The sequence below is a fragment of the Carassius carassius genome, chromosome 14, assembly GCF_963082965.1.
Source record: "Carassius carassius chromosome 14, fCarCar2.1, whole genome shotgun sequence".
Classification (NCBI taxonomy): Eukaryota; Metazoa; Chordata; class Actinopteri; order Cypriniformes; family Cyprinidae; genus Carassius; species Carassius carassius.
Window position 1 is genome coordinate 7,247,047 of NC_081768.1, and position 13,057 is coordinate 7,260,103.

General features: G+C 37.2%; 1 protein-coding gene across 1 annotated transcript in view; it reads left to right on the top strand.

Annotated features, from left to right (window-relative positions):
- LOC132156819 (lysosomal cobalamin transport escort protein LMBD1-like) overlaps positions 1-13,057 on the top strand; it is a 95,373-nt gene that overhangs the window by 44,061 nt on the left and 38,255 nt on the right. Inside the window, exons 9-12 of the mRNA XM_059565854.1 lie at positions 287-439; positions 7,160-7,224; positions 7,584-7,686; positions 9,631-9,735. Coding sequence (XP_059421837.1) covers positions 287-439; positions 7,160-7,224; positions 7,584-7,686; positions 9,631-9,735 — 426 coding nt within the window. The remainder of the gene's footprint in view (positions 1-286; positions 440-7,159; positions 7,225-7,583; positions 7,687-9,630; positions 9,736-13,057) is intronic.

Sequence of the window (13,057 nt, forward strand, 5' to 3'; positions counted from 1 at the left end):
AACAGAATAGCAACAACTAAAGGAAACTATGACCTATGCCACACTTAATATTGGTTTACAGACAAACCTGTAGCAGTAACCATAGATAATTTAATTGAATCACCAAATGCATAAATGTAAACGAGGACAAGCAAGGGTTTGTACCGACCTCAGCTTTTTGTGGCAATAATTGGCTGCTGAGAAAATTAAACCATTTAAGACATTTTGAATTTGAAACCAAATACAATATTAAAAACCAGTATGATGTATTTTTATGCAATAATCAGTTTTGTGCCTTTCTCTTCAGTGTGCCGATGGGCGTCCTCTCTCAATGAGAGACCGGAGGAACCTCCAGGATCTTGAAGCCAAGCTACAGGTGCTCCGTCGGCAGGGTCGTCACCTTGAGATTGCAGAGAGGAACTGCTGCAATAAAGTGGGCTCAGCTCTCCGTCCCATGAAGGTTTGTTGAGTTTTACCTTAGATAAACTTTACTGACTTGTACATGTGCCTTATTCAGTTTCAACTACTCCTGATTGCTCACATTGAATTGTTTCTGTTTTTTGTCAGTGTTGTGTGTTTGGCTTTGAATCAGAGAGGTCATGCAAAAAGAATTCCAATTTTCTATGATCTTTTTGAAATTACTTTTGTGTGTGTGTGTGTGTGTGTGTGTGTGTACTCTCAAAACAAGATTAAAAAAAACAACATCTCAAAGAGACCATCTATTGAAACTAACTCAAAAATGACTTTTGAATGTTTACAACTTGCTGACAGCTGAAAACATATGAGCAGCCTCATTTATTTTAACAAGGTGGCACAATATAGTTTTAAGTCTTAGGGTGCGAGAAAGACTCAATTATGACAAAACCTCTTCAAAAAATAAAAAGCTGATGATTGTAATGAGGATTTTTGGCAAATAAACTTTGCAGTAGTTCAGTATCTGTTTTGAAAGAACACAGTTTCTTTAACTCATACTTTGGATCAAACAGTAAATGCTTCAAATCATAAACAGTTGTCTTCCCACACACAGACACAACTGAATATCCAGAGGTGACAGTTCTCTCTGATTGAATAAGAGTGTCATTTGTTAGAGATTTTAACGTGTCAAATGATGCCAGTTCGATTTCAGCTCTTTGTGAGCTGCAATCCTCACCCTGTTGCACCACATTTTATCAGAAGTCATGAAGTAAAAATTAACCCTATTTTCTTCCACAATAATAGTTCTTTGTCTTTATCAAAACGTTTTTCTGCATCTGATATAACTTTTCTTTCTTTATTCTGTCAGGTTTTTTTTTTTTTAAAGATTTGGAAAATAGTGTTTGAGTCATACAATTATTATTTTTTTTTTGTTAAGGTTAACTAATAGACAAATAGCTATTTCGACATTGTTATCAGATTATTTGAAGTTTAAATCTTGCCAGTTTTATACTCTGGTAATTTAATTACCATTCATTTAATGAAAGTTATTGCAATAATAGTAAATACATTTAGATGCCATCTGCAAACTGTCATTCAGGTATTTTTGAATTTTCTTTCACTTGTGCATCCATTACATTATGGAATAAAAAGGGTTGCAGATGCCATTTCATAGTTACTTAAAAAATTCCATTGGTTTTGCAATAAAACCATCAGAGCATTTGCATAAAGTATTAAAACCAAGTGTTTTATATAAGTTTAGACTTATATATACTGTACTGCAACACTTGCTTAAAATGTATGTTCTTTTTCCTTTTGATGTTTGATGTTTTTCAAGCATTTTCGTCATCTTGTTCCTAATTCATTGTTCCATTATGTCACTATCCTATCTTGCAAAGTCTATCAAGGGGGAGGGGTGAAGAAAATTAATTTTCATGGTGACTTTGATGTAAAACGTACATTATGACTTCATTTGAATGCCCCCATGTATTCCCAGGAAATTCCAGAAAACCTTTGGGTTTTATCACCTTGGCACAGATTTGCCAAACTGAGTAACCACTTTGCTAGATGCATTATTTCACCTTATGACTGTGCTTTCATCCAGCCATTTTTTTTTTATATATATAATATTTCTATTTATTTATTTTGCAACTCTTTTCCGATTTGTGTGCTCGCTGGGATTGACCTTGACTGTGTTAAAGGCAAATTCTAATATGCTCTAGTATGACTTTCTTTCTCCTGTGGGACACAAAAAATGATGTTTAAAGAATATCCTGGCTATTCAAGTGAACTAAGGGCTGTTAACCATGAAAATAGCAAAATGTGGCCGTGTAAATGATGACAGAATTTCAATGTTCAGAAAAATTCTCATTAAATATACATCTGGTGATGCAAATAATTGCTGTGATTGTCACAAACCTTCTGCACTCCTCTAGCCTATCTTTAAAATGTTTTCTGCCTTTCATTCACTTGCTGTTATTCTTTGCATCGTTTCTTCTTGCACCATAGGGGTTCCTCATTTCTGTCTTTAGCGGCCCACTAGCAGCAGACATGAGCATGGCACTCTAATGATAGACTCCAGACTCTATTTATACCTAAACTAGGCTTGAGATTTACAAATTTTCCCATAAGAGCTTCAGGGGAAATGCATACTGAGAGGAATCTGTCTGCCAAACAGATCTCTCCATAAGTCAATGCACCTTGTTTACGTCGCCATGATGCGCTGCGCTTGTTTAAGCTTAGCATATGTCTGATTTACAGTGTAAATTTAACGATTTAGTGCAAAAGTCAGCTTCTCCTCTTCAGATTCTCCAAGGGCCAATTTCAGGCTCAATCCGCCGCTCCCTGCTGCGAAGTCTCACGTGTACTTTGTTGTCGCTAACACAACATGTGTACTGATTCAACACATTTCCATGCGTGTTGTGAGAGCCATTGGCATTACGTAACAGAGTTGCATGGCTGTGGAAAGTGAGGCCAAGTGGGTGGTTTGTTAACTGTTGCATGGGTGGTCCAACGGGGCGATTTGATACGTGTGAGTTCCTGCTGGTGAGTTTAGATAAATTCAGCTGTCAGCAAAGACTAATAGATTGCGAGGTACACAAATACATGAGCGCACACCTCTATTACCCTTTAATGTGGACCCGGCAGATGTGATTGATTCCATTAAGGGAGCAGGTTAATTGACCTAAATTCTGTATCAGATTGATTGATTAAGTTTGATTGATTTTAATTATTGTGTTTACCGTTTCATCTGTGGCGGAAATTGGTTCGGAAATTTGAAAGTGGTGTATTGGAGGTGCTAAAGGAATTTTGATGAGCCCTCGAAAGATGAAATGCAACACTTACCATGCAAATTGCACATATTTCCTCCCTTTGCTACAAATAACGAGCACACTGGATCTATACATATAGTCGTCACGGTGGTTCGCTTGTAACTGTAGAGCTGTAGTAGATGTGAACGTGTGTCAATAGGTTTGCACATTAGAACCCAGCAGGCCCCGGGAATGACAGCAGTGGCAGGTGGTCGCGAGTCCAATTATAAAATGAATAAACCTGTTTATGAAGCCTGTGCGAGTGTGATGCCTATAGAGGCTTTCATTATCATTCAAAGGATATTACAAAAATCTCTCCTGTAATACACTTTCAGACAGTGCACTGATAATGCAGCCCTTGGCAGAGCTCAGAGCAAGGACGATTATGGACTGGGCCAATGTGACCGGGGCGTCTGACTGCCAGGGGCCTCAAGCAGTCCATTATGGCAAAACCTGGGGAAACAAGCTGCTGCAGATGTAAAATTGATATAGATAACAAAAAGAGTTTGAATGTGTGCACAATGTGAAATAAACAAGGCAATGAGAGAAGTTAACTTTTTATGTGCCTTCCTCAAGGCAAATAAGCATCCTTAATGCAATGTTGTAAAGTTCATTGGTATTTTGGAGATTGTGTTCAATTTTGTCGTACATTGTTACTTTCTTTCTTTTTTTTTGCACTTAAAGGTCCTTTTACACAGCCAATTTAAGGCTGCTCTGTGCCTGCTCAAATGTCAGTGTTAAGATGCAATGCTAAATCAAAGACCTCAGCCCCTAGTATCAACATATACATTTGTAATTGATGTGTAAATTAATTTAAGGGGTTAGTTCACCCAAAAATCTAAATGAACACATGATTTAATAACCGTCAAGACATCCTAGGTGTATATGATTTTCTTCTTTCAGACAAATTCAAAAGGACTTTAAAAAAATGTCCTTCCGCTAACTGACGTGCACACTCATAAAAAAGTGCCTTTCTGGCAGATGATGTAGGATAGACAAAACGAGGATTTGTTAAGAAAAATATCAGAGGATTTAAGCCAAGAGGAGACTGGTTTTCCTTTGCTAAAGTATGGAAACTTTGCTTTTTTTTGCTTCTGTAAACAAAGGTTGGATGTCGCGAGACTAACATATTCTAACCTTTGCATGTGCTACACATACATCCTACATTATGTGCCTGGAATGGCTTGCACATGAAACAGTTGCTTGTAAGATCCAGGACAACACTTTTTGGGTGAGCTGTTCTGAACATCATTGAATATGAACACGTGAAAACACCTGAATTTCACCTCAAAAGGGCTTTTCTCCAACCTTTACATTTAAATGTAATAAAATGTAAAGATAAAAATCTTTTTTAAAGATTTATTTTTGGCATTTTTATGCCTTTAGTAAGTGGACAGGAAGTGAAGTGGGAGAGTGAGTGGGGGATGTGATTGGGAAAAGTCCGCGAGCTGGGACTCGAACTTGGGACGCCCGAAGCACAATGGCGCTACATTCGGTCACGCTGCCTACGAGGTTATCGACGCCAACAAATTGGGCCTCTAAAAATGGCCTCTTTATTTCTTTTTATGGGCATGATATTTGAGTAGATGCTTGTGGAAATGTCTTCTCTAAGGGGAACCATAACATTTCAACATGTTGACATGTAACCTCGTGTAGGTACCTTCCTAAAGGGTGTTTAGGTAGCAGTGTTTATGCTCTATATTGAAGGCTGCTGTTTTGTTTACATTTACATTTATGCATTTTTAGATGCTTTTATCCAAAGCGACTTACAGTGCATTCAGTCTATACATCTGTGTGTGTGTGTTCCCTGGGAATTGAACTCACGACCTTTTGCACTGTTAACGCAATGCTCTGCCGCTGAGCCACAGGAACACATATGTTGTGTAGCTGAATGCATGAATAATGAATTGCCTGATGCTGTAACTTTTGTTATTATTAATGTACTCCTTTCTGTAATGTTAAAGCTCTCGCTGTCACTGTTATTGCAGCTATAACTGCAAGCGTTTATTATTGGTATTACAGCAACAGCTTGAGACATAAATTCCTAATATACGCTTAGAATAGCTTCAGCTGTGTTTTTAACCACAAAGCGTAATTCTAGCATCACTAATAACTCGCAGTCATTCATTTGAATTAGTTATAGATTATGTCTCGAAGGCGGATTCACACTCATTTACAAATCTATGTTCTCGCTACAGTTCACAATCTGTCATATTGTTCTTGAGGGAAATGTGTGTTCAATGCAAATGGCACTTGCTTTTGTGTTTTTATTAGCATTGTTTGGTCTAATGTAATTAGTACATAAAACAATGTTAGCATACATGTGATATATGTATTATTTATTATTATAGAGGAGTTGCTCTCAAAATTAGAGACAGGCAGGCGGATGGGTAGATAGATGTGTACATCTTTTATGTCTCTCTCTGTATATTTTCTGCTTGTTCTAAATTTGGTTTTTCTTCTTTTTGCCTCCTCTTTTCATTTGTTTTGTGATAATCTGGAGTGATTACTGCACACGTCAGGGTTTTGTTTACTCCCTCAAGTCAAGTCAAGCAGACGTGAGCTCCGGGAGGCCAGTCAAAAGCAGCCGTTCAGTCTGGCATTTTGGTTTTGTTTTGCTTTGTGGGTTGTGAGTGTTTGTGTCTCCGTCTTTGTTCATTTACTCATTCCTCTGCAGTTCAGTCTGTTCCTTATTTAGAGAGCTTGTGACCATGTCATCCATATTACTCTTTGTGACTGTGTCATTCTGAGGTGGGTCGCACCATATGGCCATGTGTAAAAAATCATCTGGTTAGACATGATGGACCAGTTTCAATCCTTTGCACAAATATTTGGTGCTGAAGTGTGTATTTATTCATCCTAATATATGTGTGTTTGTAAATAATTGTTGAGGAGTAACTAAGAAGTAGAAATTGAATGAATCAGTTTGTTTCAAAATAATCTGTTCACTTATTCCTTTAAATGGATAGTTCCCTCTAAAGTGAACATTTTGTCATCATTTACCTAATTTCACACCGAACCCACATGATTTTGAAGAACATCTAGTCAACTCTTCAGTATTATGAGAGTAAATAAGGACTGGGGTTGTCAAGCTCCACAATGATAAAAAACAAACAAACAATAAAAGTATCATAAAAGTCATCCATATGACTCACACACTATATTCCAAGTCTTCTAAAGCTATACGATACATTGTGTGAAGAACTATCCCAAATCTTCATATGACTTCAGAAGACTTGGAATATAGTGCATAAGTCATCTAGACTAGTTTTTATGCTACTTTTATGCCATTTGTGAAGCTTTGCCATTTTTCTGCTCATATCTGCTTCAGAAAAATTGCATAGAAACGAGCAACCAGTGAATTATTTATCATTCATAGTGGAAGAAAAAAAGTCATATGGTTTTAGAATGGATCAGTATTATTATTTTTTTTTATTAAATGTGTTTTACAGCATAATGAATGTTTAGAATGTGTAGTTATGAATGTCTGTGTGTCATTGTTATTTTCAATTAATTTATTTTATTAATGACAGTTGATAGAAACTGATCTGCTATTTGAAATATATAATAGGAAAAATGTTAGTTTTATAATAAAACATAATTATTATTTTTTATCTTTGCCTATCTCTATGCCTGTGGTATTTTCTTTATTGAAAGAAATGTATATTTTTATTCAGCAAGGACACATCAAATTAATCAGAAGTAATGTTAAAAACTTTAACATTGTTACAAAATATTTCCATCTCAAATAAATGTTTTTCTTTTGTTGTTGCTATGCATTAAAATAAATCCTGAAAAACTAAGCAGCACATTTTGTTTTTTAATCTGTCATGTATTTTCTGCGGTCTTGTGATTTTGTGATATTTCTATAAGGATAGTTTCTCAAATAAAGTTACTAAACTTTTAAAGTAGTTTGTCCAGACTTTTGTAACTTTATCTCTTTTTGGTCTTGTCAGATCTTGCTCGGGGTCTTCTTCATCCTGGTGGCCCTTTTGTTCTTCATGACCTTGTTTATTTCTAAGTAAGTTCCATCAAGCTGTATGAAATGTCACTCTGATGGTAGACTCTACCACTGTTTTTCTTACATTCACACGTTACCAACAAATGACTTACTCCACTGAAAAGGCACAGGAAGAATGACGTCCCCTCAGAGCACAGTGCATTTGAGGGACACTTTGATTCAGTGCTGGAGTTGCCATAAATGCCATGTTGTTATTGTACACACACACATTCATCAACACCTGCAGCACTCTCAATTATTTCATACTTACAATAATGTAATATCATTCTATAGCAGACCATGGAGAACTGTAGTTAATTATGTTTTTAAATTCAGTCTCTTATGTGATGATGCTGTTAAATGTGTTTATCTTGTTGCAGTCTGGATAAAGCTTTACATTCAGCTGGTATCAGCACTGGATTTATCATCTTTGGGACCAACCTAACCAACCCTCTTAATGAGCTACTGCTGGCACTGCAACCGGTGAGTAACCTTCTCATTTTCTTTTGTCTCATAATCACGTTATGTTTTTGTCCTCAACTTGAGGGCTAGTGAAAACCAGAGCTGTGTGTTGACTCCGGAGGAGAAAGTACCAGAAATGGAAAGTGTGGTTCATTTTGGTTTTACTACGAAACTTATCAGCAGAACAGCACTTGCTTGAGCCTGTTGCAAGAGATGTGAAGAATGTGATCTGCTCACTGTAGGCAATTTCTGCCAAGACAAGCAACATTATTCTGTAATTGGCAAGTGCACACTGTCAATCAAAAGTTTGGACACACCTACTCATTCCTTTTTGAATGTTTCTTGATATTTGAATGAAAACCTGTAAAATAGAAAAAATGAAAGTATGATAATTATGTAATGGCCATGAAGGTATTGAACTGATTGAAGAGTTTCATGTGCACTTGTTGGCTGCTGTTCTTTAACTTTGTCATATGTAATAATAATAATAATAAGTTTTCCAAAAAAAAAAAAAAAAAAAGGATTTTAAATTTTGTTTTCTTAAGAAATTCATGCACTCAAAAAAATCTTTCAAAAGTTTGGAGTTAGTAATATTTTGGATGTTTTTGATCGGCTGTTATCATTATAATAATTGAAATATTATTACAATTTAAAATGAATGTTTTCTATTTTAATATTTTTTTTCCATGTAATTTATTCTTATGATGCATAGCTAAATTTTCAGCAGCCATTACTCCATGGTTTCAGAGTCACACGATTCTTCAGAAATAATTTTAATGTTCTAATTCGATGCTCAAGAAACGTTTATTTTTATTAATGTTTAAAATCAATAATTTTGTGGAAACTGTGATGCATTCTTTGACGAATGCAAAGTTCAAAGAACAGCTTTTATTTGAAATATAAATCTTTTGTAATTTGTTACAAATGGCTTTACTGTCAAAAATGGATTAATTTAACACGTCCTTGCTGAAGGAAAGTATTAGTTTCTTTCAAAAGAAAGAACACTTTTGAATGGTAGTGCATGTCAGCACAATTTATCATGTAGTGCTTTTGGAAGAGATTTCAAATCCCTCAATCTTCTTCAAGTAGCACAGTGATCAGTTTCCATGTGCTTGAATAAAATATGATCACTTCACTCGCTACTTGGAGAGATGGCTTGATTTAAACCAAATTGTTTAGAAATGCAGACCATTGATTTCTGCAATTAGGCCATGTGAAAAGAGAAAAGTAAAAGTAATTTGCAAAAGCATAAGGCATGCAGGCTGGAGAGTTATTGCTCATGCTTCCAGAAACATTTCTAATTTGTACTTCACGATGTCACTGACTATATTCCGTCTGTGATATGAGGACAACAGGTAAGGTCAGTGTGTGTTTAGCTCATTGCAAAAACAGCATTTCTGCTCCAGTGGAGTTATGGAGGACAAGCTGCCAACGGAAGAGGCATCGCCGTTTCCACGAGCCAACAGCTCTTCCAGAAAACAGGAGGATCATTTTTAGCTTGACATTCAAACAGTTCTGCCATGTACTTCCTGTGGCTCTTTTGAGATGAAATGCATTGAAAATAGTCAGGATCACTGAAAGATTACCTCAGAGTTGTGGAGCGATACATCTCTAGCACAGGAGTGACAGTATTTTAGGCCACCGCTGAGTGTGTGAGTGTATATATATCCTTTGTGCCTCCAGCATCGTGTGCTTTGTGAAACATTCATCACTTACTCTGAAAACCACTCTGGTACACAAAGAAAAAAGCAGTAAGTGTGGACAACACAGTCATGGCCTTCCAGCCATCTTCATTGTCAGGGTAATGGTTCTTAGTTGACACTCAGGCCTGAAAAGTGTGTTGTGTGTGGATGAATAGAGACTGCATTGTAGAACTAGTGAATGGTTGAAATACTGGAGATCAAGGCCTTCTGAGTTTTTTGGAGTTGTTGTTCAAAACTGCTTGGATTTCTCGTGTTTCCTCAGGTTTTCCCGCTGGACTATGTTCTCATCACAATCATCACCATGTACTTTGTCTTCACTTCGATGGCTGGGATTCGTAACATGGGGATTTGGTTCTTCTGGATAAGGGTGAGACACTACGGCGTTTTTTTTTTCTTTTCTTTTCTTTTTTTTCTGTTTTTATTCACCTGTTTCATTAAACATTTTTATTTTGGCGAGAGTGTTGTTGTAATGAATTTTAATGATTACATTTGGACATTTAGTTTGTATAGGCAAAACGTATGTACATTGGGGCTGCAAAAACTAAAAAAAAACCTTTTTCTTTTTTAAATACTATTTTAGAAGTTATATGCTGGTTTATGTGTAAATACAATTAATACTGTTTTATATAATACATATTCAACATAATAACTTTTTTTTTTTAAATAAACTGTTTTTCATTACAAAAAAAAAAATAGTAATCTCCTTTTTTCTGTAATTTTCATACAACATACCAACAATTAAAATGCTGTACTGTATGTTAAACCCTATACAGTACTTGTCAGAAATGTGGAAAGCTCACCAAAGCTGTATTTAAGTGCTCAAAATACAGTGAAAACTGTAATAGTGTGGAATAGTTCTCTTACGAGAGCTCTCTCGTACTGCGTCTTAGCTTAAGACGCTACGGGAAAAGTCTCTTTTCACGAAATACTGAAGCAAAAAATTATCCTTAATTTTGTATTTTTGTAAAGCGCATTTGCAGCAGTACACAGCCATAGGCGAGACGGCTCGTTCGCTCATTGGCTTGTTCTGCGGCAACTGCACAGCCTATCGAGCGCAGGTTGATGCTTCGCGCCCTTCTTGCCATTTCCCGCCGAAACGGGTGTGGCCCAACCTATAAAAGGAGCTCGAAAAGGCTGACTCACCTGATTTTTAATATCTTCAGCGAAGCTCACGCATCGCTGGATCACGGAGGAAGCAAGCGCCGTCTGAGAAAGCATATCAGCAGGATGAGCCATTCTGAAGCTGCTGGCATCGCCGCCTTCCACTACCGTTCCTGCTGCGCTATCCGGCGCCTATATCCTTTCAATTCTGTTATATCCAGCTGTTCTTTATGTAGTGATGGCAAAATTGAGGCCTCGTGAAACAATGAAACAGTTGAATCAAATGTGCCATATTGTTTCGAGGCTTCGAATCAATCCGACACCCGTCTCAACGGTGACACCTAGTGGTCACTTGCAGGTGTTGATCTGAAACAACCTTGACGAGCCATTAAAAAAATGTGTTGTTTTTTTATTATTATAATGTTCTAATATGTGAAGCTTGTAACCTATAGGCTCCTCACTGTGCATAATGTTATTTTGGTCATGAAAAATGAATATTAATAAAAGAAATCAAGCCACAATGTCTCACTTTTTTAGAGATTTTTATTCAAAAATATTAATTTATCTGCTGTGGAAGGACTTAGCCTACTTCTTTTTTTACAGATAATTTCTCCAGCCTTTGAAAAAATCCTCTCACAAGGGACACTTGTTGCTGGCATACAAAGATATTTTTTTGCAAGGACATACAAATGAGGAAAGATTACTGCTCTCTCTTTCCAGTAAGTTAGTGGATCATGAGTTCTGGGCAAATACGCATCGTTGATGTATTTTTTCACTTCCACTGTGGCATCAGCTGTAGCATTGTGTATCATCTTGGTTTGATGGATGCGAGTATCAAAAAGTTTCCATAAACTGTCCTGTGTTTCTACTGGTGTTGATGTTGATGGTGATGATGATGATGATGATGGGTGTGATGTTGACATTTCTGGGTCTGAATAAAAATGAAAACAGCAATTAGTAACAAATCCTAAACTGACGGCATATATGAAGGATATATTATATTACATGATTCAGATTACATAACATAACACAGATTGAAACTGCTCACCAGGATTTGTGTTTGAACGCATCAGTGAAGCACACTCCAGTGTGATATGCTTTTCAGCTTCCTGGGCTTTGGCAGCATTTCCAAATGCCACATTTTTGAACCTTGGGTCCAGCAGTGTAGCCAGTGCCAAGGCTCTAAAACTCTCATAACCTCCACATCTGGAGTGCAGACCTTCTTGCAGATGTGAGCCTATGAGCCAAAACAGGAGAAACACATATTTATAATAATGACAATAATATGACAGTTATGGCCAATCACATGGGTAGTATGGTCATTGTGGCCTACCTAATTGAACAGTTGATTCCTGCGTTGCATTTCCTTTTTTCTGTGCAAGCTTGTGCTGCAACATCCTGTACAGTGGTATAAGCTTTGAAGCAGACACTCTCTTTTCCTCTGACATCTCTGTTGTTGCGAGTTTGAATGGTTGCATTATTGACAATGATTGTTCAATAATGTCATAATCAATACTTGTCAGGGGAGCAGTATCATTGTTTAAGTTGGAAAGTGCAGCAGCCACTGGTTCACGTTGGTCATACAAGCGCTGTAGCATGTCAAATGTGCTGTTCCATCTCGTGTCAACCTCCTGTATCAGTTTCAGAGTTGGTCTTCCCATCAAGCTCTGCATCTCCACAAGCTTGTCCTTTGCTTTGCAGCTGGATCTGAACAACCCCACTATCTTTCTGGCCTTCTGGCGTATTTCATTGATGACTGGGGTTTGATCTAGTGCCTTTTTCACAATCAAATTTAAAGTATGAGCAAAACATGGGACATGGCGAAGGTGGAGTAGCTGGGCACTTAGGATCATGTTAGATGCATTGTCAGTCACCATGCACTGAACTTTGGAGGTTATTCCCCACTCAGCCATTAGCAAGGCTTTAGCCTCCATGAGATGCTGGGCTGTGTGGGTTTGGTAAAACCTCCTTACACCCAGTACAACAGTTGCCATTTTTGCCTCTGGTGTTATGTAATGGCAAGTCACACCAAGATATCCATCCATATTAATGGAGGACCAAAGGTCAGCTGTAAGGCTAACAAATTCGGCCTTTTGTAGGTCCTCCATTGTCTTCTCCTTGGCTTTGTTGTACTTTTCGCTGACCATTATTTTAAGCACCTTCCGGGATGGGAGGACATAGCTTGGATCAAGCTTGTTCACAAATGCCCTGAATCCCTCATCGTCCACGATGGTGAAGGGCTGCAGATCCTTCACCACCATGTTTATAAGAGCCTCATCCAATTCCCTCTGTCTGACTTTTAAAAGAGAAGACAAAACATACTTTCAGACAAATACATTGGAAAAATACAGCTTCAATTAGTGCACATCTATTAAAAGTATAGCCTACTGGTTCATTATTTGGAAACCTTCCAGTGTTTATAATCAGTGCTTTATATAACTTATAAACTTTATAAACAGTGTCCCAAAAGGTTGTAATTATATTTCAATTATAATTATATCCCAAACAATGCATACCTTGCTTAGATGGCCCAGCAGTGTCAGTAGCAGGCCTAGGTACAGGGGGAATGCCATCCTCTGCACCCTGCA